Source organism: Rhinatrema bivittatum, chromosome 2, assembly GCF_901001135.1.
Source record: "Rhinatrema bivittatum chromosome 2, aRhiBiv1.1, whole genome shotgun sequence".
Lineage (NCBI taxonomy): Eukaryota > Metazoa > Chordata > Amphibia > Gymnophiona > Rhinatrematidae > Rhinatrema > Rhinatrema bivittatum.
The window spans coordinates 29,034,575-29,062,165 of NC_042616.1; the positions used below are offsets into that span (position 1 = coordinate 29,034,575).

General features: G+C 46.3%; 1 protein-coding gene and 1 pseudogene across 1 annotated transcript; both read right to left on the bottom strand.

Moving 5' to 3' along the window:
* Window positions 1-5,752: 5,752 nt before the first annotated feature.
* LOC115083164 lies at window positions 5,753-6,952 on the bottom strand (annotated as a pseudogene).
* On the bottom strand, window positions 6,504-13,440 carry LOC115085888 (neurotrophin receptor-interacting factor homolog). The gene is made up of 4 exons (XM_029592425.1): window positions 13,067-13,440; window positions 12,036-12,162; window positions 11,638-11,759; window positions 6,504-7,376 (listed from the first exon to the last, which is right to left on the bottom strand). Exons 1-4 carry the CDS (start codon window positions 13,088-13,090, stop codon window positions 7,329-7,331), a joined length of 321 nt encoding a protein of 106 aa, XP_029448285.1. The 5' UTR covers window positions 13,091-13,440; the 3' UTR covers window positions 6,504-7,328.
* Between the last annotated feature and the right edge of the window lie 14,151 nt (window positions 13,441-27,591).

The window sequence follows — 27,591 nt, forward strand, 5'->3', positions numbered from 1 at the left end:
TAAGGCAGGCATACAGCATGGACAACTGAAGAGCACATCCACATCAGAGATACCTGCAGGCATCACACTGATACACCTAAAGCATGAATACAGCATGGACAACTGAAGATCAGATCCACATCAGAGTCCCATGCAGGCAGCACACAGATACACATGCATACAGCACGGTCAAATGAGCGGATCTTCAACAGAACCACATGCAGGCGTCACACTGATACACTTAAAGCCTGAATACAGCATGGACAACTGAAGAGCAGATCCACATCAGAGCCACACGCAGGCGTCACACTGATACACGTAAAGCCTGAATACAGCATGGACAACTGAAGGGCAGATCCACATCAGAGCCACAAGCAGACGTCACACTGATGCACGTAAAGCATGAATACAGCATGGACAACTGAAGAGCAGATCCACATCAGAGCCACACGCAGACGTCACACTGATACACGTAAAGCATGAATACAGCATGGACAACTGAAGAGCAGATCCACATCAGAGCCACACGCAGGCGTCACACTGATACACGTAAAGCATGAATACAGCATGGACAACTGAAGAGCAGATCCACATCAGAGCCACACGCAGGCGTCACACTTATACACTTAAAGCATGAATACAGCATGGACAACTGAAGAGCAGATCCACATCAGAGCCACACGCAGGCGTCACACTGATACACTTAAAGCATGAATACAGCATGGACAACTGAAGAGCACATCCACATCAGAGATACCTGCAGGCATCACACTGATACACCTAAAGCATGAATACAGCATGGACAACTGAAGATCAGATCCACATCAGAGTCCCATGCAGGCAGCACACAGATACACATGCATACAGCACGGTCAAATGAGCGGATCTTCAACAGAACCACATGCAGGCGTCACACTGATACACTTAAAGCCTGAATACAGCATGGACAACTGAAGAGCAGATCCACATCAGAGCCACACGCAGGCGTCACACTGATACACGTAAAGCCTGAATACAGCATGGACAACTGAAGGGCAGATCCACATCAGAGCCACAAGCAGACGTCACACTGATGCACGTAAAGCATGAATACAGCATGGACAACTGAAGAGCAGATCCACATCAGAGCCACACGCAGACGTCACACTGATACACGTAAAGCATGAATACAGCATGGACAACTGAAGAGCAGATCCACATCAGAGCCACACGCAGGCGTCACACTGATACACGTAAAGCATGAATACAGCATGGACAACTGAAGAGCAGATCCACATCAGAGCCACACGCAGGCGTCACACTGATACACTTAAAGCATGAATACAGCATGGACAACTGAAGAGCAGATCCACATCAGAGCCACACGCAGGCGTCACACTGATACACTTAAAGCATGAATACAGCATGGACAACTGAAGAGCAGATCCACATCAGAGCCACACGCAGGCGTCACACTGATACACTTAAAGCATGAATACAGCATGGACAACTGAAGAGCAGATCCACATCAGAGCCACACGCAGACGTCACACTGATACACTTAAAGCCTGAATACAGCATGGACAACTGAAGAGCAGATCCACATCAGAGCCACACGCAGGCGTCACACTGATACACGTAAAGCCTGAATACAGCATGGACAACTGAAGGGCAGATCCACATCAGAGCCACACGCAGGCGTCACACTGATACACGTAAAGCATGAATACAGCATGGACAACTGAAGAGCAGATCCACATCAGAGCCACACGCAGGCGTCACACTGATACACTTAAAGCATGAATACAGCATGGACAACTGAAGAGCAGATCCACATCAGAGCCACACGCAGGCGTCACACTGATACACTTAAAGCATGAATACAGCATGGACAACTGAAGAGCAGATCCACATCAGAGCCACACGCAGGCGTCACACTGATACACTTAAAGCATGAATACAGCATGGACAACTGAAGAGCAGATCCACATCAGAGCCACACGCAGACGTCACACTGATACACGTAAAGCATGAATACAGCATGGACAACTGAAGAGCAGATCCACATCAGAGCCACACGCAGGCGTCACACTGATACACGTAAAGCATGAATACAGCATGGACAACTGAAGAGCAGATCCACATCAGAGCCACACGCAGGCGTCACACTGATACACGTAAAGCATGAATACAGCATGGACAACTGAAGAGCAGATCCACATCAGAGCCACACGCAGGCGTCACACTGATACACTTAAAGCATGGACAACTGAAGAGCAGATCCACATCAGAGCCACACGCAGGCGTCACACTGATACACGTAAAGCATGAATACAGCATGGACTGCTGAAGAGTTGATCCGTGCAGGTGTCACAATGCTACAGCACAAAGAGCTCAGACTTCAATCCCAAAGCAAAAAGCAAAGTCCAGTCTCACACATCGTGAAGTGCATTTCAGCATGGGAACCGGCTTTTCCAGAGCCCGGGGCAGATACTCGGAATTACACCTCCCGACGTATCGGTGGCTGCTCGGGTACCACGCGCCCCACTTTGGTGGTGGTGGCGGCGGCTCCAGAATAGTACAGCCCCCCCTCTCTGTCCCGCTCCTGCACAGCCTCATCTGCTTTCTCTTCTCCTAGCCCTTGCCCTGCCTCCCCCTCCTTTCTCCTCCACTTTCTCCCGTCCGCTCCTCGGCTCCTGCATCCTCCTTTCCCAGCCATCCAGCAGAATCCCTGCCTCCCTCCTCTGCTCCTCGGGCTGCAGTGCTCCAGGATCTCGGTGGCGCCGACAATCGCCGCAGAGACCTGAAACGAAATCGGCATGGGATGGGGAGGGGATCCGCGAGTCGTCGTGCGCTCACAGCTCTCAATCTTCTCCCACAGGAGCCTAACTCATTGCAGATTTCCTGAAAACCTGCCCTGGCTAGGGATCCCCCTAGGACAAGCTTGGGAACCACTGCCCTAAGTCCTTCAGGCTTGTCTCCCCTCCCCCCCCCCCTTCCCCCAAGATTTGATAATTAAACACCAAAAAGTCATTGTCCCCACCTTCACAGAACGATCCTGTAAAGTTACAGAACTGAACATCCTGCTTTTAAATATTAAAAACTTTGTTTTATAAATTATATAAATATATATTACAAATATGTTTCAGAGACGTCACATCATGGCATCCGATTAATGGGATTTTGGGGGACGGACCACACACAAAAAAAAGTAACAAATACCTACATTTATGAAATAGAAGCCCCTCATGGTGCCGAGGTTGAAGGGAATCTCTGAAACGGTCGAACTGGGAGGTTTCTCCCCCTCACCTCTCACCCCAAGGAAAAAAAAAAAATAATCACATGATGTCATTTCAGTAACAGTCGTGAGCTCTCTGGGGACAGGGAAGCGCCTACAGTACCCGAGCGGTCCTTACTTGCCCTGAGCTACCACTGGATAGGCGCGCACTCGGGTAATAAATGAATGCAATCAGGAACAGTGACCCAGGGTCGGGCCGCTTTCTTAGCAGGGCAATTTTACAGCTGTCGCCAAAGTGATGGGCAGAAGGAAAAAAATAAAAAGGGAGAAATTACAAAATCTTAAGTACAGGTACAGGCTACGGAAAGCCCAGCTTGAGGGTCACGGCTTAGGTTCTGGTGCTGGTCCGACTGGTCCCTGGTCAGGTTTCCCTTCCGGCCCGCTGGCAGGATCTCACGGGTTTTGCTGCTGTTTCTCCTCGTTCCCCCCCAGGATTATTCCCTGCTCCTTCCTTTGGGGGAAGTCTTGGATTTTCTTTCTGGGGAAGGTGCAGCTCTGATCTCTTCCTATTCTGCACAGCGCAGGAGGAAATGCGTTTCTCTCTCTCTTTCCTCCAGTGTTGCACTGCACGCAGGGTCCGGCTTCTCTGGGTTTCCAGTTCAGTTTTTCTCTGAACATTTTAAATTTCTGGTCCCTTGTTCTATATCTGGCGGAGCAAATTTTCAGGAGATGTCAGGTGGGCTAAGGGGAGTTGGGCCCAAGTATTTATTTTTTCCTGGATCCACAGCGGTGTGCGCATGCGTTCTAGAAAGTCAGCTCCATTACTCTGGCCTACAACTTCTCGTCGATTCATAAACTCACAGCCTCAACCCAATATTTTCCTCCACTCAGCTGGATTACGGATATTGCAGAAAATGGAACATTTATAGGCACCAGCACCAATACATGCATCCCACAAACCATGCAAACAACAAAAAAATCCCCACCTTAACTCCACCCACAAGAGCTGTGATGTTCTAACACTACTGCAAAAAACCTTACATATGTATGACAATTAAAAAAAAACACATGAAGCTTCAGTATGAACAACGCCAATACATATCATCAGGAAATATTCTTGCATCGAGCACAGTTCTGCTGATGTCATGAAATGGATTTCCTTGGAGATCACCAGAAGCGGCCAAGGTCAGATAACCTTCACACTCCCTCCCCCCTGCCTATCCCACTCTCCTGGCAAGGCTCAGTACTCTCACGTAAAGATCAAAGCCATGCCCGACTATTCCTACTAAAACCAAGTCAACATGCTCACAATGAACACTGGGTCCCCATTCACTTACCAACGCCTGTAATGTGATGCCAGGTCATCCCTGTGGATGATGCCAGGTCATATTTGCGGTGATGTCAACACTCCCTGAATAGGAAGATCTAAGCTCTCAGTCACACCATCCCAGCAATGTCCAAGGTGTCAAAAGATCTCCAGATATTGGGGGAGGGGGGAGTTTGTGATGACCCTTGAACCCAAAGTCTGGGTTATACTGGGGGCTGGTGACTTGACCCTTTGACCCTGGGTTAGGTGTAAGTCAAAGGGACAAGGCACCAGCCCCCAGTATAACCCAGTATAAGTCAAAGAGTTCCTGACTGCAGTCTGCTGGCAGAGGCAGAGATTCTGTCCCTAGGTAGCCGGACTGGCCCTCAGGGATACTTAAATGGGTTGCTGGGAACCAGGAAGTTGTTCTCAGCAAATTGAAAGCTGGGAGCCATGCAAAAAAACCCCAAACTGAAATGCCTGTATGCCTCAGGAAAGGGGGAAAAATGCTTTTTATCCATCCTGAAGGTAAAGAGAATGCTTGCGCAGCCTTTTGCAAGTATTCTCCTTACCTTCAGGATAGAGAAAACGCTAAGTGAGACAGTATGCAGGAAACAGCAGCAGGTCCTTGGCCATATTAGAGCATCAAACAAATGTAAATGTATTCAACACAGGCATTTCCTAAAAAGATCACTTACAAGAATCTTATTAAAATAAAACAAAACATTAATGCCCCCCAAAGTGGCCTACAATCAAACCGCAGAGAAACTTAAATAACACATTGAATGAAAAACTGGGAGGAGTAGGAATTACCAAAATGTAGAATGTGATATAGCAAATAGTTAGTAAAGTATATATACATACATACATACACAATAAAAAAGCATAAAAAAAGAAAAAATACCAAGAGATGCAATCAGAGACCAGGAAAATGTGGCAGAAAGATACTGAAAGGGTCCCACTGACCTGATTAAAAACACCTCGATATGTGTCCTGTACACGTTGCATCCTATGAGCTCCAGAAGGAGGAGGTGTCTCTTTGGCACAGCTGGGACTGTCCCTCTATCTTTCTGCTGCATTTTCTCGGTCTCTGATTGCATCTCTTGGTACTTGACCATCTTCCTTCTCTCCAGGTGTAATGCATGATAGCTGCCTGGTACTGACACCGTTATTAGTAATGCCTTCCTCACCACATATGGGTTTCTTGCGTTGACCTTTTTTTGATTTGCCCCATGTTCACATGATTACAACTTCTTCAGTCTCTGCTGTTTTTTTCAGGCATGTGGTTTCTCTCTCATATGTACCTTCTGATGTGCTCTCAGTTGTGATTCCCAATTGAATATTTTACCACACTCAGTGCATGCAAATGGTTCCTCCCCTGTGTGGCTTCTTTGATGTATCTTCAGCTCATATTTCCAGATGAACCGTTTATCACACTCACTACATTCAAATTGTTTCTCTCCAGTATGGCTCCTCAGGTGCCTTTTTAAATATGAAATCTGACTGAAGCTTTTACCACACTCAGTACATGTAAATGGCTTCTCACCAGTATGGGTCCTAACATGCCTTATTAACTGGAACTTTTGAGAGAATATTTTCCCACACTCAGTGCATATAAATGGTTTCTCCCCTGAGTGGATTGTGCAGTGCGTTCTCAAATTTGCTTTACAATTTAAGGTTTTATTACACTCACTACACTTAAATGCTTTCTCTCGGAGTAATGTTTCCAGTTTCTCCCCTGTGTGTTTCCTTTGGTGTCTTCTCAAGTGCCCTAGCTGAGTGAAACTCTTTTCACATTCTGTACACATAAAAGGTTTTTCTCCAGTGTGTATTCTCCAGTGTTTGTTTAAATCTGATTGCCAGCTGAAGGTTTTATTGCATTCAGTGCATGTCCTGGACCTTTTCCCTGTATGGATTGTTTCATGTCTTTTCAGATGTGATAACCGAGTGAAGCATTTATCACACTCAGAACACGAAAATGGTTTCTCTCCTGTATGGATCCTTCAATGTTTTTGTACTTCTGATTGAAGGTTTTATGACACTCACTGCATTTAATTGGTTTCATGCTCATATGAGTCCCTTTGTGCATGTTCAAGTGTGACAGATAAATTAAGCTTGTATCACATTCAATGCATGCAAATAATTTCTCAGTATGAGTTTTTCGATGTATTATTAGGTCTTTCTTCTGAATGAAGGTTTTTGCACATTCCATACATGAAAATCTTCTCTTTTCTATGTGCATTTTTTGATGTTTTATCAAGGAAGAATTGCGACTGTAAGATTTCCCACATTCAATGCATGGGAAGGGTCTCATGCCTATGTATTTTCGCTGGTGTATTATTAAGGACTCCTTGTAATAGAAACTTTTCTTACATTGCGTACATGGAAAGGGTCTCACTTGAGTGTGGATTCTCTGGTGCACTTGTAGGTTTGACTTCTGTTTGAAACATTTTCCACACTGAGAGCATGGAAAGGGTCTCTCGCCTGTGTGGATTCTTTGATGCACTAATAAATGATATTTGCTATTAAAGCTTCTTCCACATGGATCACACAGAAAGGATTGCTTCCCTTTACCATCTCTCTGGTGATTAGAAGACGTGTGATCACTGTTATTACTTTGGTAGGGTTTCTCTGCTCTCGGGTATTTCTGGTGCTCAGGAATGTCTGTGAGCTCCCTGTCACTTCTCTCCCATGCAGTGACTCCATCCGGTGAGTCTCCCCGCTTCTTGTCAGATTCCTGCTGACTTTGACTAGTTTCTTTACCATCAGTCCACTGAAAAAGATTCTTACAGACATTTCCTGACTGTCTTAATATTAATCCCAGTCTCATAGGATGCTCTTCTCGATTTTTCTCTCTCTTCTCTTCCTGTGTGACTGGATATAAAAAGAAGGTATTAATCACGTGTCAGAGACCATGGAATGCTAGCGATGACTTTCAAGAAATCCATGACTTAAGAGAAAAGCCCATGAGACGTCTTTGAAAACTCCAGAGTCAATGTCTTAAACAAATCTTCAGAGAATTTAAGAAAATCAACATTAGAGGTTGTGATACCTTTTACTAGAGAAAACAAGAGTGGTGACAAGGAAGGAATGCCCTAGTATTGGTAGGGAAAAAAAATACAAAAACAAAATGAAGCAAGGATTAAAACAACTCATTTATTGCACACTTGAAAAATATATCTGAAAGCCATATAAATACTAGAACAGTATGAAATAAGTAATACCAAAACTAAGGGTGCAATTTAGGGAACTCCCAGCATGGCCATGATTGGGCAAATTGCCTGCATCAGGGGAAACAAAACAACTTGATAAGTAAAAAAGATAGTCTGTCAATTACCTTGTTCCACTTATCAAAATGGAGGATGAAGCCCACACCCACATGAGGACAACAGACTGACACTTGAAGAGCACAAAGACAGGGCCATCGGAAGGGGAAGACAAGACTTTTGGCCATCAGGGTGTCTACGAAACGTGGTCTGTGACAGATTATAAGAGTCAGGCTGTTTATATGGTTGAATGCTTTTTAGAGAGGGGGGGGTACCCTGGGTCGCTTGTTTTGTGTGCTTATTAAAGAGCGTTGTACATTAACCGGGATCTTTTCTTAAGAAAGAAAGAGGTTTCTTGGGAAGATCGTTTGGTAGGTAAGGAAACATTGGTCCCCATTACGATGTTTCTCGGCATTTAAAGAATCTCCAGTCTTTGACTTTAAAGGACCTCGTAATATCCGTGACCATTTGGGTTTCATTGGATTGATGTCCATTATTTCTTGGAATGTGGGGGGCCCATCGTGGTCGTGGGCATTATGCCAAATGTGTTGAACTCACTGGATACTGATCATTTCGTCAGACCTGTGACTATGAAGATCATTTACTTCAGGTCTCTGACTATCCGTGAAAGAAACCAGGTGATTCGTGTGTTATCTGTTGCCCATGTGGCTTGATGTACGTTGGTCGCATGATGCGTAAAATTAGAATGCGCATCTTCAGACACTGTCGTAAGATATGGGGTGGTTATTCAGGGGAAGATTGAGTTGAGAAGGATCTCCGGGTTGAGGCTTTCTGGTTCTTTGTCCTCCAGCAAAAAGGGGGTGGTAATGTGAATCAATTTTGGTTACGTAAGGAACCAACGTCGGATTTTCTTTTTTTGAATACTGGTTTGCCTTATGGCTTAAATGACAAGACTGGCAGCCTTTTCATGGCAAATGGGATAGTTGATGTTGTGCTCTTCATTTATTCTAATACAAGCCGTTAAGCCCGTTAAAACGGGCTACATTAAATTTTCGAACACAGCCCCCTTCTACACTTTTTTCCCTCACTCCCCCTTCCCCTCGTTCACTCACCCCCTTCCCTCCACTCAGTCTTACTCACCCTCTGTCTCCCACTGCCTCCCTCCCCTCACTGTCACCTCCCTCCCCTTCCCTCAGTTACTCCCCACCCTCTCTCAATCCCACTCCCTCTCCCTCAGCCCTCCTCCACTCCCTTTTTCTCTGCTCCACAACTTCTTACCCTTCCACTTACTCACATCCCTCTGTCTCTCACCTCCCCCTCATTCTCCCTCTCCCCTACCTCCCTCCCACTCTCTCCTCCCTCCCACCCACCCACTCTCTCCTCACTCCCTCCCTCTCACTCTCTCCTCCCTCTCTCACCTCCCTCCCTCTCACTCTCTCCTTCCTCGCTACTGGCCGCCGCCGCTCAACGCCGCCGCCGCTCGACGCCATGTTGATATCCAGCTGACGCTCGCTGAGACCGACGTGCTTGCCCGCACATGCGCAGTAGAGCTGCTCTCTACTGCGCATTTGTGGCACGTCGGTCAAGCTTCGTTTATTAGGTTGATGGCATTCACACGGGTGCGACTGTGGGGGAGACCTGCGTCACGTAGTTGCTCGTTTGAAGCGTGGTGTCTTTGGGTTGGTGAGCACGCTGATGTGGATGACTTTCTGTTTTATAAAATGTTGTTTAGGCCTATTTTGTTGAGGGTTTAGGTTGCATTTCTTGTATAGGCCAGGACCGATGGAGGTTTGATGGCCCAGATGCACCCTTCGTAACACGGCACACATTTAAGGCGCAGTGAAGTGATCCCACTGAAGACACCAAAAGCGGCAAGACAGGTCAATCTGCTAGCAGATTTTCCAGATGAGATGTCTGGGGTATGTGATAGGCCCGAGTGGCAAAACCTGTCGGGAGCTTCAGCTGCTGCAGTTTTTTCTCACAGCATGGTGGGCTTTCCATCAAGGTGGGAGGTTTTTTCATTGTGAAGTGAGGACTTTTGCCGTTTTTCTACTTTCTGTGGCAGCTGGTTTTGGGACTGTGGTCAAGGAAATATTTTGAAGGAGCATTACTGGTGTGTCCTATTCTTGGGCGCATTTTTTAAGATTTCTTTGCTTCTTTGAATGTGTTTCTTATCTTGTTGTTGGATTATGTTGTCCTCTTCATTGCAGTACATATATATATATATACACACTTTTGAATAAGTTATTTATTTCTCTTTTTTGTGATATTTGAATTAAATTTGATTGATTTAGAGATTAATGTATATCACCTTTATTTTGAGCTTGTTACTCATTAGAAGAAAGATAGGATAAGGGGACAGGATAGAAAGTGTCAAATGTGGAAAAAAGGATTTGCACTCACAAAGCGGGGAGTAGCTTGCTTGTTATGGCGGTTACTACCCCAAACCAAATAAGCCTGATACTTCACTTTCAATGCATATCCAGCATAGCTCTCTGCTTCAACAGCAGGGAGGAATGAAGAAAGGTGGATCTATATTCAGGCAACAACCAACAAGGACTGAATTACATACTCTGGATAAACAGATAAGCATGGGTGTAGCTTGCTTATTGCAGTGGTTAATACCCCTAACTAATTAAGCTATTTCACTTAGATGCAGTTCCAATACTGCTCTCTACATTAATGGCGGGGTGGAAGGGAAATAGAATAAAAAAGGTTACTAAGAGCCAAGAGAAACAGATAAGTATGTGAGAGAAAAAAAAAAGTGCGAAAGTTTGCTGGGCAGACTGGATGGGCCGTTTGGTCTTCTTCTGCCGTCATTTCTATGTTTCTATGTCTATGTTTCAAATATTTTACAGGCCTTAGTAAAATACAGGAAGGTGGAATATTCCAGAGAGAAGGAAGCTCAAGGACAAGGGATCAGGATACGAAGCTGCAGGGAGGAAGGTACAAAAAGTACTTCATTTTCTCTTAGCATTGGCATTGTGGAGAAGGAAGGTACTAGAAACTGTTTTTTTGTGGTACATGACCAACTGGCTTGAACTTTAGTTGAGTTGGAAGACTCATCAAATGAGGAGGTTGCAAAGTTGCCCAAAGGCTACAAGACATCGTGCCCTCAGCCAAGCACCACAGGAATAATTGCTAGCAGATGGAAGCTGGATGTGCTTGGGTCAGTTATGAAATGCTGTGGTAGGAACAGGGTTGAGAGACAGTAAACCTGATGATGCAGCAGGCCAGGGGGTAGCCAGGTTGGTAGCAGCAGGCCATGGCTCACAGGAAACCAACTGGGTCAGTGTCAGAGAGTTGGTGGGGGCCAGGAGTCATCCAGGAAAGTGAGAAGAAGAAATCACAAAGTGAACCAAGAGAGCATGAGCAGGCAGGCAACACTGCCAGTCGTGAGGGAACCAGGCCACACCTCCCCGGAAACCAGCCGGGTCAATGCTGGCACGGTGGAGGTGGCTGGGTACTATACAGCAAGGACACAAGGATCCAGGCAGTAGGGTGCTCAGGCAGTGGCATCACTGCTTGTTGGAGAGCTTGCAGGTGAGATGAAGGGGCAGCCGATGTGTACTGGACTGGGCGTGGGCGTTTATGTGCTCAGCTGCCTGGATATGGAGTGGTGTCTTACCAGCAGACATGTCTCCCTGGCTGGCAGCTGAGGTATATCCTTAGTAGGTAAGCAGGAATAACAGGGCAGAGTGAATGAACCAATTCTTTTTTCTCTGCTGCCACCTTCCTCATGACTCTACTGCCTCATGCAAAAAAAGTCCCAAGACCCTTTCTGATCTTCTGCCCCTCAGTAAAGAACTCTAACCCTGCAGAGGAGTTTCTCAGAATTTGCCTCCAAACCCTCCTGTGCTCTGTAATTCCTCCTCTCACTCTGCACAGTATTTGGTATTATTACTCACCTCTGTATGAGTGAGTAACTTCTCTCTCTCTCTCCTGACTCCTGGGAATCCTGGGGCAGACAACTCTTCCTCCTGTTGATTCCTTGATATTATATCAGCATTGAGCCTTTGGCGGCCTATTTCTAAGAATAGAAGATAGAACCGAGTTATGTTTCTGTAACGTTCACAGGAAGTGTGTTTTTAATAACAGGAAATGTGCTGGAGACTTCTCGGTTCCACTATAAAATGGGATAAATGCGCAGACTATCTACCAGGAGTGGGTAAAAGATCCAACAAATCTCAGGGGCCAGCTCAGAAAAAAGAGCAATGCAGGCGATGCAGGTAGGAGGGAAGTCACAAATCACCTTTGGAAAGTTATCCTCTGTGCCTGCTAAAAGTGCAGATAATGCAGTCCTTACCTAGAGAGCTCAGGGTCTGGTAATTCTCCTTCATCACCTCCCTGTAAAGCTCCTTCTGCTCTTCATCTAAATACCCCCACTCCTCCTGGGAGAAAGAGACAGCGATGTCCTCCAACGTCACCGGCACCTGAAACACAAAGCAGCAGCACAGTCGGGAGCTGAAATGTAAGAGGTTTACACTCATTCTGCGCAGGTGGGATAAGCCTGCACTGAAGGAAGTCTGCAGCAGCGTCTCTGCAGTTTCTGGAGTCCACGGTGCTACAAATCCTAGCAGGACAGGGGCGAGTGCGCATTTGCGGGAAGAAGGAGAAAGAACATGGGCGGTGTTGCCGATACCTTCCAGGTGTTTTTGGAAGTGAGCAGTTGATTGAATTCGTGCAAGCCAGGCTGATCCAGGCCTGGCTTTGTACCTCCATTGCAGGTGTACACCTCACCCCCCTCCCTCCAGTTCCTTGTTAACTTCCTCTAACTCTGCTCTTCACACACACACACCCCCCACCTCAGCCCTGGTCTACCCACCCTCATCTTCCTGACTCTGGGGAACGGCCTACAGTACAAACGTGAGAGAGAACATTCTTTCAACAGATATTGTTAGCAGAGTCCCAGGCTCGCCTGTCTCGTGATGCCACAGCCCTGCTGCAGTAACTCTCTGAGGAGGAACCAGCAAGGGGCCCCATCTCACTTGTAAACCCAGCGGGACAGTGCCCAGGAGACCTCCCAGTGCTGGGGCTCAGCAGGACAGGGGGAGGGGTTTCTGGCTGTAAATCATTCACAGTCACAAAACACATAGACCTAGAGCAGGACTATAGTAACAGGAAACCAGTTACACGCAGACCCTGGGACACCAGGTTTTACTCTGAGTCACCCCTGATCTCTCTCCTTACACTCAGGAGAGTCCCAAAGTGCCTTTTCTGTGCCCCAGGTCTCATCTGGGTCCTATTAAAGCCAAGGCTGACTTTGCAGTATTCCAGGTTAGAAAGCTGCAGCAGAGTTGGTACGGAGAGGGCAGGAAGTCGGGGGCAATCTCCTACCTGAGCAGAAGCTCCTGAAGGCATTTTCCTCTCTGCTTCTGCTCCTTTCAGGATCAGAAATGAACTGGGGGCCCTCTCGCGGGGCTCCAGGGAGGGGCACGGGCAGTAACACCTCCGACCTTCTTCCTCTTTTCCACCCTGGCGCTGACTGATGACATCATGGGGGGGGGGAGAAGAAGCTGCAGGGGCTTTGCAGTCCACAAATGGCCCCCCAGAAATTCGGCAGCATCAGCTGCTTTCCTGATGAAAATGTAAAATCTGCATTATTAACGGTAATTAAGGATCGGAGAACCTAATCCGTGGCCCCTGAAAGAGCAGGGAGCCGAACGTGCTAGCAGGGGCTTCCATCTGTCAGCAGCATCTCCCTGCATTTGAATGGTCATTCCCAAAGCACTCTGGGATTCGTAGTCCCTGTGAAGAGCTCAGCACCATAATGGGAAAACTGCCATGCAGTCTCCTCATACCTTGAAGGGCTGTTTCCCTGGCCTCTCCTGAAGGTGCACCGGGACCATTCACTTTCAATGAATATGCATGAGATATATTTGCATACATTGGAGACCCACCCCCTCCCTGTACATGCCTGTCTCAGATAGGGTCACGCTGGACGTCCTGGAAGCCGAATTTTCAGCTGAACCTCCAGGACTGATGCTGGGAATCACTGCCGGTGCCTTCTTTAAATTCTCTTACTGTGGGCCCCCCCCCCTGCTGGCCACTAGAGGGAGTACAGTTTAACGGTGTTCTGTATGATCCCTGGTAATTCCCCCTAGCAGGGAGGTTTCTGGGGGTGCCAGCCCTGTGTGCAGTGCCAAGGACTTCCCTTCTCCCAGAGGGGATGGATGGGCTGGGAGAGAGAGAGAACGAGTCTCCCACAAGGAGAAAGGACAGTGTTGCCAATTTAGCAATTTTGTCATTACATCTGGAACCTCTTTGACCCAAATGGAGATTTTAGAACTGTGAATACAGACAGGAAGTTAATTTAGCTCTTTCTGGATAATTTAGCTACCAATCTAGCAACTGTAAAACCTCCATTGGGCCCCCAATTTACGTAGCACATCTGGAAGCAGAAAAGTGCAAGAGAGTGAGACCTCCTCTGGCTAGAGTGCAGGAGAGTACAAGAGAGTGAGACCTCCCCTGGCCAAAGTACCACAGGAGTGTGTGTACAAGACAGAGAGACCTCTTCTGGCTAGAGTGCAGGAGAGTACAAGAGAGTGAGACCTCCTCTGGCCAGAGTGGCGCAGGAGAGTAAAGCGAGTGAGACCTCCTCTGGCCAGAGTGCCACAGGAGAGTAAAAGAGAGTGTGAGACCCTTCTCTGGCCAGAGTGCCGCAGGAGAGTACAAGAGAGTGAGACCTCCTCTGGCCAGAGTGCCGCAGGAGAGTAAAAGAGAGTGAGACCTCCCGCAGGAGAATACAAGAGAGTGAGACCTCCTCTGGCCAGAGTGCCGCAGGAGAGTACAAGAGAGTGAGACCTCCCGCAGGAGAGTACAAGAGAGTGAGACCTCCTCTGGCCAGAGTGCCGCAGGAGAGTACAAGAGAGTGAGACCTCCCGCAGGAGAATACAAGAGAGTGAGACCTGCTCTGGCCAGAGTGCCGCAGGAGAGTAAAAGAGAGTGAGACCTCCCGCAGGAGAGTACAAGAGAGTGAGACCTCCCGCAGGAGAGTACAAGAGAGTGAGACCTCCTCTGGCCAGAGTGCCGCAGGAGAGTACAAGAGAGTGAGACCTCCCGCAGGAGAATACAAGAGAGTGAGACCTGCTCTGGCCAGAGTGCCGCAGGAGAGTACAAGAGAGTGAGACCTCCCGCAGGAGAATACAAGAGAGTGAGACCTGCTCTGGCCAGAGTGCCGCAGGAGAGTACAAGAGAGTGAGACCTCCCGCAGGAGAGTACAAGAGAGTGAGACCTCCTCTGGCCAGAGTGCCGCAGGAGAGTACAAGAGAGTGAGACCTCCCGCAGGAGAATACAAGAGAGTGAGACCTGCTCTGGCCAGAGTGCCGCAGGAGAGTACAAGAGAGTGAGACCTCCCGCAGGAGAATACAAGAGAGTGAGACCTCCTCTGGCCAGAGTGCCGCAGGAGAGTACAAGAGAGTGAGACTGGCAGTACCAATGGTCTAAAAGATTTAAACATAAATCCAAAGTGAAAATTTTAGGGATGATCTTAGATTCTGCACTTATCTTAGAGAAACACATCCTTCACATTTCCAGGACAACTTGGCTTAATTTGCCTGTTGAAACTTTTTATTTTAATTTCCAACTTCCTAAATTTGAACTGTTTTGCAGACCTTCGTTCTTTGCAACTAGGCTTTCCTGTGAAAAGTCAATCTCACCTTCAGATGGCCCAAAATTGTGCTGCTTGCATATTTTCTGGTAGATCATTTAGGGACCGTATTTCCCTAGTTTTGACTGGTCTGCAGCCCTCAGTTTATGTTTTAACTCATTAAGCTCTCTATGGCGAGGTCGTAGAGTACCTGACCATTAAACTGAAGAGCTATGTCCCAGCTCACCCCCTTAGATCAGGGGGCAATTTCTGGTGATGCATCCCAGTAATAAAGGAAGGTCAATGGGTCAAAAGCAGAACTTGGGTCTTCACATTGACCGTTTCCTTCCCAAGGCTTTGTGCCCGGAAATGGATTATTTCAAATTTAGGCCCACCCAGAGTCAGTGATTGTTAGCTGAGGTTTTGGCCACCATATAAAATGATTTCACGCTTGGAATTACTTAAGGCAGTGTTAATTTCATCTTTATTTATTTGCGCAGTTGTTTTTTATTTAAGACTCTCAGCCATTTTATTGCTTTACTTATTGAAAATGTACATTGAATGGTAATTATGATATATTGATCTGCAAAATTTTCTATTGGTTTTTTTTTTTTGTGACTATTGCAATCTTACTTTTGTATTAAGTTTTGTAATTTTGCATCTTCCGGTTTGTTCATTGCCTTGGGCCCCCATGGTTGGCCAATTAAGTGTGATAAATAAATATAATGTTAAGTTATGAGCAATAAGATTCAACAGCTGTGATTAGAAAGCACTGTATGTGCATCGACAGCCAACACAATTTAAAATGGGGAAAGAAACTCTACCATAATATAAAGACGAGCCCTTTGTATAAATAATCAACACAAAATATTATTGCTAGCATTTTTCCCTCCTAATGTGCTTTTCAGTATCTTTCTGTCTGTGTTACACTTTGGGCATCACCATCCCTTAGAATGTAATCATTTGTAGTTGCGGTGATATGGACTGGCAGTGAGCGGTTTACCTGATATTTCACACCCAATCCACAGTTGGATGAAGCGTGAACATTGAGAACACATCAGTGCCCTCTGAAAGAGCATTAACTAAGGATCGCCAGTGCCCTTTGTAAAAAGGGCACCGAAATGACTGATGTACTCCAATGTAACCCCAATATTTAAAAAAGACTCCAGGGGCGATCCGGGTAACTATGGACCAGTGAGCCTGACTTCAGTGCCGGGAAAAATAGTGGAAACTATTCTCAAGATCAAAATCGTAGAGCATATAGAAAGACATGATTTAATGGGACACAGTCAACATGGATTTACCCAAGGGAAGTCTTGCCTAACAAATCTGCTTCATTTTTTGAAGGGGTTAATAAACATGTGGATAAAGGTGAACTGGTGGGGGAGCCCAAAGAGAGGAGAGAGAGAGAGGCTCTTCAGAACAGACCGGGAATTACAAACAGCGCTGTGGCCATCATCATCCCCGAGTGAACTGCTGAGCGCTGAACAGGGGCGGGACTTGTGACGTCGCTGGAGAGACTGCCCATAAAATCGGCAGGCAAGCGGTGTACAAGCTGGGGAGCCCAAAGAGAGGAGAGAGAGAGAGGCTCTTCAGAACAGACCGGGAATTACAAACAGCGCTGTGGCCATCATCATCCCCGAGTGAACAGCTGAGCGCCGAACAGGGGCGGGACTTGTGACGTCGCTGGAGAGACTGCCCATAAAACCGGCAGGCTAGCGGCGCACCGCCGGCGCGCGCCTAAGCCGCGCGCTCCGAAGGGGCGCGCTTGGCTTTGCCCGGCTTAGCCCGGGAAGACCGGAAGACCAGAAGATCTGGGTGAGTCCTGCAAAATTTGTTTCTGAGTATTGGTGAACTTTGCTGGCCTAGATCCTCCCAGATTCATGGGGAGGAAACGGAAAGTAAAAAGTTTCCCCATATCTCCTATTACATCGAGGGGGCCGATGAACGACCACGTCTTCAGACGGGTCGGTTCGCCAGAGGACAGTTCCGGGGGGCAATTTTCAGCCTCCCTGAGTCCTGGCGAAGGGCCAAATCTTCCTCCGCAGCCAATAGCCACATTGCCAGATGGGTTTTTGACCCTGAATTCATGCAGCTCCCCTACAGGGAATGACTGTGTAGATTCTAGTGGGTCAAAACCAAGTGATCAGCCATCTAACCCTGAAGGAGCATCGAAGAGGCCTGAACAATGGCCTACAGATCCACCGGAAGATGCTACACTGAAAGACATTTGGAAAATGATGTCTAAGATGAATGATAACGTAATTCAAATGAATTTGTCATTATCTACTGTGGTAAATTCAAATAAAGTGCAATTAGAGGAACAGAGTAAAGGTATATCTAAATTAAATGAAGAAATGTTGAAGGTTACATCAAAATTAAAGCTATTGGAAGAAACTGAAAATATCCATATTAAAGATAGTTTTTCAATACATAAAGAACTTGAAAAGACAGAAAATATGTTGAGACACAAAAATCTACGCCTGGTTAATTTTCCCCAGACGAGACTTTTGTCTCCAATAGAGATGTTTAAGAAATATATGCGAGATATATTACAATATGAGGAAAAAGATATACCCTTAATATCTAAGATTTTTTATTTTCCAGATAGATCTGTGAGACAAGGCGAGGAAAAAGTGGAAACTTCATCTATTGGAGTGTCCACATTTCTCGAGGAATCCATAGATCCAATACAAAAAAGGGCTTCTCTCCTGGTTTCTTTCCAGTTAGAATGTGACAAAGATAAATTGTTTAGGGATTTCCTTAAGCATAAAGATCTACAATTTTGTGGTCAGAAAATATTTATATTTCCTGATGTCTCCAGAGCTACCCAAGCTAGGAGGAGACATTTCCTTGCCTTGAAAGTTAAATTGTTAGCAATTGGAGCTACTTTCTTTTTGAGATATCCGTGCATTTGTTATATTACTTTTCAAGGAAATAGATATAGTTTTTCAGACCCATTACATTTGGAGACGTTTTTACAGGACAAACAGATTGTAGGAGGAAGTTTAGATGGCCCTAAAGAAAGTTGAAGTCTCTCTCCTCTCTAAGAAAATTATTATTTGATGATTTTTTGTAATAATAATATATGTTTCTCCCCCATTTTATTAGACAGATAATGAGACACAGGAAATTATTGTATGTAAAGTTTGATATTATGTCATTGCATATTTTGTGTCATCATCATTACTTATATATATTTTGTTTAAAGAGTTTTTGAACAAAAATTTGAATAAAGAAATAATTAAAAAAAAAAAAAGTGAACTGGTAGATGTAGTGTATTTGGATTTTCAGAAAGCGTTTGACAAAGTCCCTCATGAGAGGCTTCTACGAAAACTAAAAATTAATGGGATAGGATGCGATGTCCTTTCGTGAATTACAAACTGGTTAAAAGACAGAAAACAGAGAGTAGGATTAAATGGTCAATTTTCTCAGTGGAAAAGGGTAAACAGTGGAGTGCCTCAGGGATCTATAATTGGACCGGTGCTTTTCAATATATATATATATATATATATATATATATATATATATATATATATATATGATCTGGAAAGGAATACGACGAGTGAGGTTATCAAATTTGCAGATGATACAACATTATTCAGAGCAGTTAAATCACAAGCAGACTGTGATACATTACAGGAGGACCTTGCAAGACTGGAAGATTGGGCATCCAAATGGCAGATGAAATTTAATGTGGACAAGTGCAAGGTGTTGCATATAGGGAAAAATAACCCTTGCTGTAGTTACACGATGTTAGGTTCCATATTAGGAGCTACCACCCAGGAAAAAGATCTAGGCATCATAGTGGATAATACTTTAAAATCATTGGCTCAGTGTGCTGCAGCAGTCAAAAAAGCAAACAGAATGTTAGGAATTATTAGGAAGGGAATGGTTAATAGAACAGAAAATGTCATAATGCCTCTATATCGCTCCATGGTGAGACCGCACCTTGAATACTGTGTACAATTCTGGTCGCCGCATCTCAAAAAAGATATAGTTGCGATGGAGAAGGTACAGAGAAGGGCAACCAAAATGATAAAGGGGATGGAACAGCTCCCCTATGAGGATAGGCTGAAGAGATTAGGGCTGTTCAGCTTGGAGAAGAGACGGCTGAGGGGGGATATGATAGAGGTCTTTAAAATCATGAGAGGTCTTGAATGAGTAGATGTGTCTCGGTTATTTACACTTTCGAATAATAGAAGGATTAGGGGGAATTCCATGAAGTTAGCAAGTAGCACATTTAAGACTAATCAGAGAAAATTCTTTTTCACTCAATACACAATAAAGCTCTGGAATTTGTTGCCAGAGAATGTGGTTAGTGCAGTTAGTGTAGCTGGGTTCAAAAAAGGATACGTTCTTGAAGGAGAAGTCCATTAACGGCTATTAATCAAGTTTACTTAGGGAATAGCCACTGCTATTAATTGCATCAGTAGCAAGGGATCTTCTTAGTGTTTGGGTAATTGCCAGGTTCTTGTGGCCTGGTTTGGCCTCTGTTGGAAACAGGAGGCTGGGCTTGATGGGCCCTTGGTCTGACCCAGCATGGCAATTTCTTATGCTCTTACAGAACATTGTTGATTGGGTAAAAGGTAATTCCGACTAAGATTATCTGCCATTTAAAGACTAGGTATGGCTATTGTATGTTGATTTAGGGGTGTGTTCTCCTTCTGCATCAGGTGCACCTATTGCTTTCTAGCCATTAAGAAATCGTGATGCTGGGTTGTTGACTTCTCATCCATGGGCTGTTGACCGCCAAAGAAATATCCATCTCTCTGATGCCATTTGTGATATCACTCATGAGGGGGGGTCCAATGAAACTGGAAATCATATTGGGGGTCTTTATAATCAGGGTCCTCCTCCTCAACTTGTTCTGCAATAATCTGACGCCTGTTATTGAAACACAGCACGTATGGACACACTGTTCTCCTGTGCGTGTATCACATTAAGCTTTACTCAGTCATGCAGCGATAAGAACACTGCTGGAAGTACAGAGAATGACTGACGTGATTTCTGCTACCTGTGAGTGTAGAGCAGTTTAGTATGTATGCAGTGTATCTTACTACCAGTGTACACACAGTAAGAAACATATGAATTGTGCTCCTTTATCATTACTAAAAAGTAGTATGAGTTGTTAATGGTTTTACCAGGCTGTAGTTCTTCTGGGTCATGCTCGCTACCACCATGCACCACCTAGTTTGTGTGAGTAGCGGTAGTGGATTGTGTAATGTTAAAGTTTTATGTTGCTTCATTTCTGTTCTGCTCTTCCCCGTCCTCTTCCCAGACGAGGAGCCGCAGCCGCAGTTAACTGTATAGTACTTCTTCGGCACCCGTCCAATCACTGACAGGGAGACGATGGAATTGGCCTCTCCCCGGTTCTGGGCCTCGACCTGTTCAACCCAGGACAATTTGAACGCATCACCACCCCCGCATGACAACTGGGCTCTTCATAGATGGCTTCCACATCGACATCGGGTCTTTCTTCAAAAGGAAAAGCCAGGCCAGACTCGGCCTCCAGTTTGGCTGTGCCGGCTGGGTTCCTTCAGCAAGGGAGATTTCGTGCTGTTTTGTTTTTTTTTCTTAGCCCTTTCCGTGCTACAGCTGCTATCTTCTGACGCCACCGGTGAAACCTGTTCACCGCGTTCTGCTTTTCTGTACACTCTAGTGATATTAAGTCAGAGGAACCAAAAATGTAAAAAAAAAAAATAATTTTTTTTTAAATGTGCCGGCTGGTCAGGATAGGAAAACGGACGCTCAATTTTACTGGCGTCCATTTTCCTAACTGATCGCTATAAGCGGGTTCGGAAAACCGGCGCTCGTAAAATTGAGCGTCGGTTTTCTTAATCTGCTGACAGAGACCCTCTCCTGGGCCAAGGAGGCGTTAGGGACGCGTAATCATCCCCAGCGCCTCCTTTTAGTGCGACCCCCCTCATTTAAACATAGGATTGGGCGCCCAGGAGAGGAGGCTAGGCCCCCGTCGGGAGAGCAGGCGCTCAGCACGGAGCGCCCGTTCTCCCGCGATCGTTTCTGTATCGGCCTGTAGTGGATTTCCTGCGTTTAGAGGAGATTCCTCATCAGTACGCTGCCTGTGTGAGAGGGTCTGCTCTTCTGTACACTTTTCCGGGCTGCTCATAAATTAACGTCTGTCCTCGGGAAGGCATTAATTTATGATCGTAAAATGTGCGGATTGGCCGCAAATTTTACATTTTGAATCAGAGGTGACTGACTAATAGCCTCATCAACATGCATTTGCATGTGATGAGCGCTATTGGTTTTCAGGGGGGTAATAGACGCCCATCGAAAACACTGGGCCAAACCCATAAACGTGGGCATGGCCGAGCGCACTTTACAGAATCGGCCTGCGAGTTGGGTTAGTGGGCCCAGCTTAGCAGAGGGCAGAATGAAAACAGCTCTTGCTTCTCCCAGGGCCAGCTCAAAACGACCACGCTCTCTATACCTTTAGCTCCACCTTAAGCCGCCGTAGGGATAACCAATCAAAGTCAACTTGAAGGAGTTCGATTCCATGAACCCCTGAAGACTGCACAGCTGTGACGCCTCTCGTCTCATCATGCTGCAGTGAAACGCACAGCCATCTTGATTTACTAACATTTGCAACGCAAACGGAACCTAATACGTAATGACGTACTTACGCACTAACGTTTAGTGAACGTGACTCCATTTTGGATTCATATTTTGTATTGTATTAATACGAACGCCGTCGCAAATGTCTAACCCGTCAATTAAATGACGAAACAATAGTCTGATCATAAGCTACACCTACTAGAGACCACGCTAGCTATTGCTTGTTCAGCAGTTTGTAAAATGTTTGTTCAGCAAAACCAGAACGCATGTGTGAAAGATAAGAACTGTAAAGTGTATAAAGGTTTGCTCCGAAGGGGGCGTGGCATGCAGTTGTACTAAGCCGTTGTCTTAGCTGCATCTTGCTGGCAATAAAAGTCTATCTTTACGGATCAGTTGTCTGGACCTCCTTACTGACGAAAAAGAGACGGTTACATTGGCGAGCCAGCCAGGAGGTACCGGAGACGCTATTTTAGCTCTCCAGAAGGTCCGGTAGTTTGGTGGCGGAGCAGTCCCCCAGATATACCTGGTGAGTGGCCACCGCTGAGTTCAGCGATCAGGTTTCTGAGGGGATCGTTCCACAGAAATTCTGCCGGGACCTCTGGGTTGATGATCCGGGAAGAAGGCTTCCACGACGATCGGAAGACCCCTGCAGGCGAGTATTATGGGTATATGGAAATAAGTAAAGACTAGCTAGCAAAGGAAATAGCCCGGTCTTTTCCTGGCGGACCGAGGGGGCCTTGATCACACCCCACGCAGTGTGTTAGTAGGAATTACATTCCGAAGACCACGCGGATGATATGTATGGAAATAATAAGTAAACGTATACGATAGTGGGAATAGGTTTCTTGTTGTGTGAAAGAGAGTGAATGGCCTCGCAGTTCTAGGCCGGGCTGACCGCGTCCTAGTCGGGGCGATTGTGACCCTTTGTGTCTGACGGATACGGACCCCTTACCGATCCGTCTTCCCTTCCCTCCTTTGTCTGTGATTCTATCCTAATGGGAGGGAGCGGGTCGACTCCGTTAAAAGTCATGACGGAACACTATAGCGAAGTGTTCGATGAACATAAATGTACAAAACCCGGAATGATTCAACGATGCACCCTAAATGGCCCGGTTTCTGTGTAAATTGGCCCCCTACAGGAACTTTTAATTTCCAAACGGCCACACGGGTCCATAAAATAGTCATACGAGAAGGAAACCCGGGTTGCCCTGAGGATATACCATACATAACCGCGTGGATCGCAGTTATTGAAAATCCTCCAACATGGGCAAGGAAACTAGTGGAGGGAGCCGCCCTCGTAATGGTGGCTCAAGCATGTAAGATGGGAGACCGGAAATCCCCAAACCGGAAGAGAAAGGGCAAGGCGGCCATATTGGACCCTACAGAGCATGCGTCATCTGAGGCGGCCATATTTGTAGTACAAGGGAATCCACGGACTCCAGAAAAAAAAATTAAACCCCTGCCGCCCGCAGCATTGCCCGACGCTGAAAATATTTTGCCGCCGCCATATGCCCCTAGTTATCCCCCCACATATCCTACGCCACCAAGCCCCTCAGTTCCCTCCAATGCGCAAGCTGATCCAAGAATGGCACTGGCTCATGAAGAACGACCCGAAACGGCGATCGCAAAGGAAGAAGGTGGCGGCGAGTCATCCGTGTCAGACGGAACTCGCAGTAAGACCCAAGCCGCAGCTAGTTTGCAATTACCAATCAGGGAAACATCAACTGTTGTTCCTGTAGTCCCAACTGAAGAAAACGAGCATCGTACTACGCAAACAATAAGATTATTTACCTACATACCCTTCACATCCAGCGATCTTTTTAATTGGAAACAGCTGGGGCCATCATACGCTGAAAAACCAGAACAGATGATAGACTTTTTATGGGGCATTTTCGCCGCCCATAATCCTAACTGGGCTGACATTCGGCACCTAGCCTCCATTCTTTTCACCACTGAAGAACGCCGACAGATACAATTAAACATGGAAGAGGCAGCTCGATTAGGAGCCGGATCAGACGGACGTCCCGAAGACGTAGTAAGAGACTTAGCCCCGACTGCCGATCCTAACTGGGATTTCCAGACCGCGGCAGGGCGGGAGCGCATTACCGCCTATCAGACCGCATTTCTTGAAGCTTTAAAGAAAGGGAAGCAGAAAGTTGTAAACATGGGAAAAATCCAAGACGTGGTGCAGAAGAGAGATGAGTCCCCCGGAAACTTTCTGGAGCGATTAATGGACGCGTACCGTCAATACAGCCCGTTTGATCCAGAGGATCCCAAATATCAATCCATCATATTGATGAGCTTCGTTAGCCAGTCCTGCCCAGACATTCGCCGGAAGTTGCAAAAGCAGGAAGGGTTCGAGGGCATGAATATCAGCCAATTAAAAGTAATGGCTGATAAAGTGTATGTAAACCGAGAACCGGATGGAGACAGCAAGGAAAAGAAAGAAACTAGAAAGTTAAGAGAACGTGTTAGTTTGTTAGCCGCAGCGTTGGAAGAAACTAATTTCGGGAACCCGTCTAGGCAGTATCACGGGTATCCCGGATTCCGAGGAAGAGGCAGACCACCCTCAAGAGGGCTGCCAAGAGGACGAGCGAACAGAGGAGGATTGGTTAGAGGGGGAAGAATGCCATTGGGAACCAACCAATGCGCATATTGTAAACAAGAAGGGCATTGGAAGTCTGAGTGTCCGGTGTCCCTGCAAGCAAAGCAGGAAGAATATGCGCCGCCCAAATCTAAAGAAACGGAATGGCAGATGACTGTAGGTGAAACTTCCGGCGAGGATAGTGAAGCATGACTAGATAGGGGAACTCTTCCCATAGACCCCCTAGTGGAGATAAAAGTGGGGGCTGAAACGTTCAAAGGACTGTTGGATACGGGGGCTCAACGATCTGTGATGACCACAGCCATCACCACGCCTACTTCAAAAAACATCTCTATAGTCGGGGCTTCCGGAAAACCACTAACTGCTCCCTTCCTTCAGAAACGGCAGGTTACAATAGGAGGACAATTAGTGTCCCATCAATTCCTCTACGTGCCAGGGTGCCCAGTACCTCTCATAGGAAGAGACCTCCTATGTAAATTAAGGGCTACCTTGCAGTTCGAACCTACCGGTGAAATCAAGGCATCCTTTGCCAATAATCCAGTTTCCCTTATATGTCCACTACAAGAGGAATGGAGACTACATCTCCCCGTCCTTGAACAAATCACTCTGCATCGATACGAAGGGGACGCCCCTCTTAACGAACAACGCAGACAACTGATGGATAGTGTGCCCCAAGTATGGTCCGAGCAGAACCCGGGAGGAATAGCTATCGACGCTACCCCCATATGGATAGAGATGAAGCAGAATGCACAGGTGATCAATCAACCTCAATACCCCATTCCATATATGGCCAGAGAAGGAATTGAAGTACACCTGCAGAGACTGTATGATTTGGGAATTCTCAGGCGAATCCGATCTGCTTGGAACACCCCTCTACTGCCCGTAAAGAAACCCGGTTCTTCTGACTACCGACCTGTACAAGATTTATGGAAAGTGAACAATCAAGTAGCAGATCTAGTAGCCCTCGTACCAAATCCATACTCAATCTTGGCTCAAGTTTCCCCTACATCCAAGTGGTACAGTGTCATTGACCTCAAAGATGCTTTCTTCTCCGTTCCAGTAGCAGAAGAATGCCAGAAGATCTTTGCCTTCACATGGGAAAATGCACAAACTGGAATCAAGCAGCAGTACACATGGACTCGCTTACCGCAAGGATTTAAGCACTCACCCACGATGTTCGGGGAGCAACTGGCAAAAGACTTGAAGATGTACCAAGTCACGTATGGGCCAGTAATACAGTATGTGGATGACCTTCTGTTGTTTCGTGAAACGTATCACGAATGTGCAGTAGCCACTCTCCACTTACTAAAGACGTTGTACTCAAAAGGATACCGTGCAAGTAAAAAGAAGGTGCAAATTTGTGAATTGGAAGTAGAATACCTGGGCTTCCAAATCCGGGAAGGTACCCGCTGCCTTGGAATATCCCGTACCAGTTCAGTACGAGGTCAACCTGTACCCACTTGCAAGAAAGAGCTCCGAGCGTTCCTTGGAGCTGCAGGATACTGTAGGCTGTGGATTGCTAACTACGCTGTTATTGCCCAGTCCCTGTACGACAAGCTGCGGGGAAAGGAGGCAGAATCTCAGCCTTTTCAGTGGGAAACCCATGAACTGACAAGCTTACAACAACTGAAAGATGCTTTGATTGAACCACCTGCTCTAGGATTGCCAGATGTAATGAAACCATTCCATCTATTCGTCGATGAAAAGAAAGGCATGGCCATTGGGGTATTGACTCAAACTCTAGGCTCATGGGAGAGACCTGTTGCATATCTGTCAAAAGGAATGGACAATGTAGCAAAAGGATGGCCAGGTTGTCTTCGAAGCATTGCGGCTGCATGCTTACTAATTCCAGAAGCAGTCAAATTAACTTTTGGACAAATCTTGAATGTAACGACCCCCCACACCATTCAAGGACTGCTAGAAACTCATGGACCAAAATGGATGACTAATTCACGTCTTGTAAAGTATCAAGCTTTGCTATGTGAAACTCCTGAAATCCAAATACAGGACAGCAAAAACTTGAACCCGGCCACTCTTATGCCAGCACCTGAACCCGTCGCACATGACTGTGAGGAGGTCATGACTACAATACATTCCAGCAGACCAGACTTGAGAGATCAACCATGGCAGGGAGCGTGGACACTATTTACTGATGGGAGCAGCCAAGTTATTGATGGAATTCGAGTTGCTGGATATGCTGTGGTTTCTGAAGACGACATTATTGAAGCTGAGCCCCTACCTCCTGGGACATCAGCCCAAAAAGCTGAACTAATCGCTCTCGCTCGAGCTTTACAATTGGCAGAAGGACAGACTGTGAATATTTATACAGATTCCAAATATGCTTTCCTCACAATCCAAGTACATGGAGCCCTATATAAGGAGCGAGGGTTTCTAACAGCTGAAGGAAAGCAATTGGCTAATGCGCCTGAAATACATCAATTGCTAAATGCTGTATGGGCACCACAAAAGGTAGCTGTCATGCATTGTAAAGCCCACACCGGAAAGTCAGATCCCGTTGCAAAAGGAAACCAATGGGCAGACAAAGCAGCGAAGGAAGCAGCCCGTGCCCATTTATTATCAATCCCAGCCACCCAGCTCATGTGCAACTCAGCCTGCGTGCTCATTGAATACTACTCAAGGATACCAGTCTTTTCACCGCTGCCTACAAAATGACAAAGTCATTTGTCATACACCTACAACTCCCAAGTACTATAACATTACCCTGACTGCTGGATTACCAAAGAGCTATACCTCAACTATCGTTCCGGAAGGAAAAGGCATCCTATACTACATCAACTCGACCAAAGTCCTTATCGGAGGAGAATCTACTGCTACCATAAACTTCGACGCCTGTGAAGCCATTGGAAAACACCCTAACGCCCTCCATTGCGGATCTAAGTCCTGGAAAAAGTCCTATGCTCACAACCACAAGTACCTTTGCCCTTACAATCGGGTGGCCAACCCATCTCATTGGCTACCATGTCAAGGAGACTTAATTTTATCAGGATGGGCTCTGGTATGTGACTATACAGGAGGAGGGTATCATGGCTGCCATGGAATTGGCAGATTAACCGCAGTAGCTGGTAATAC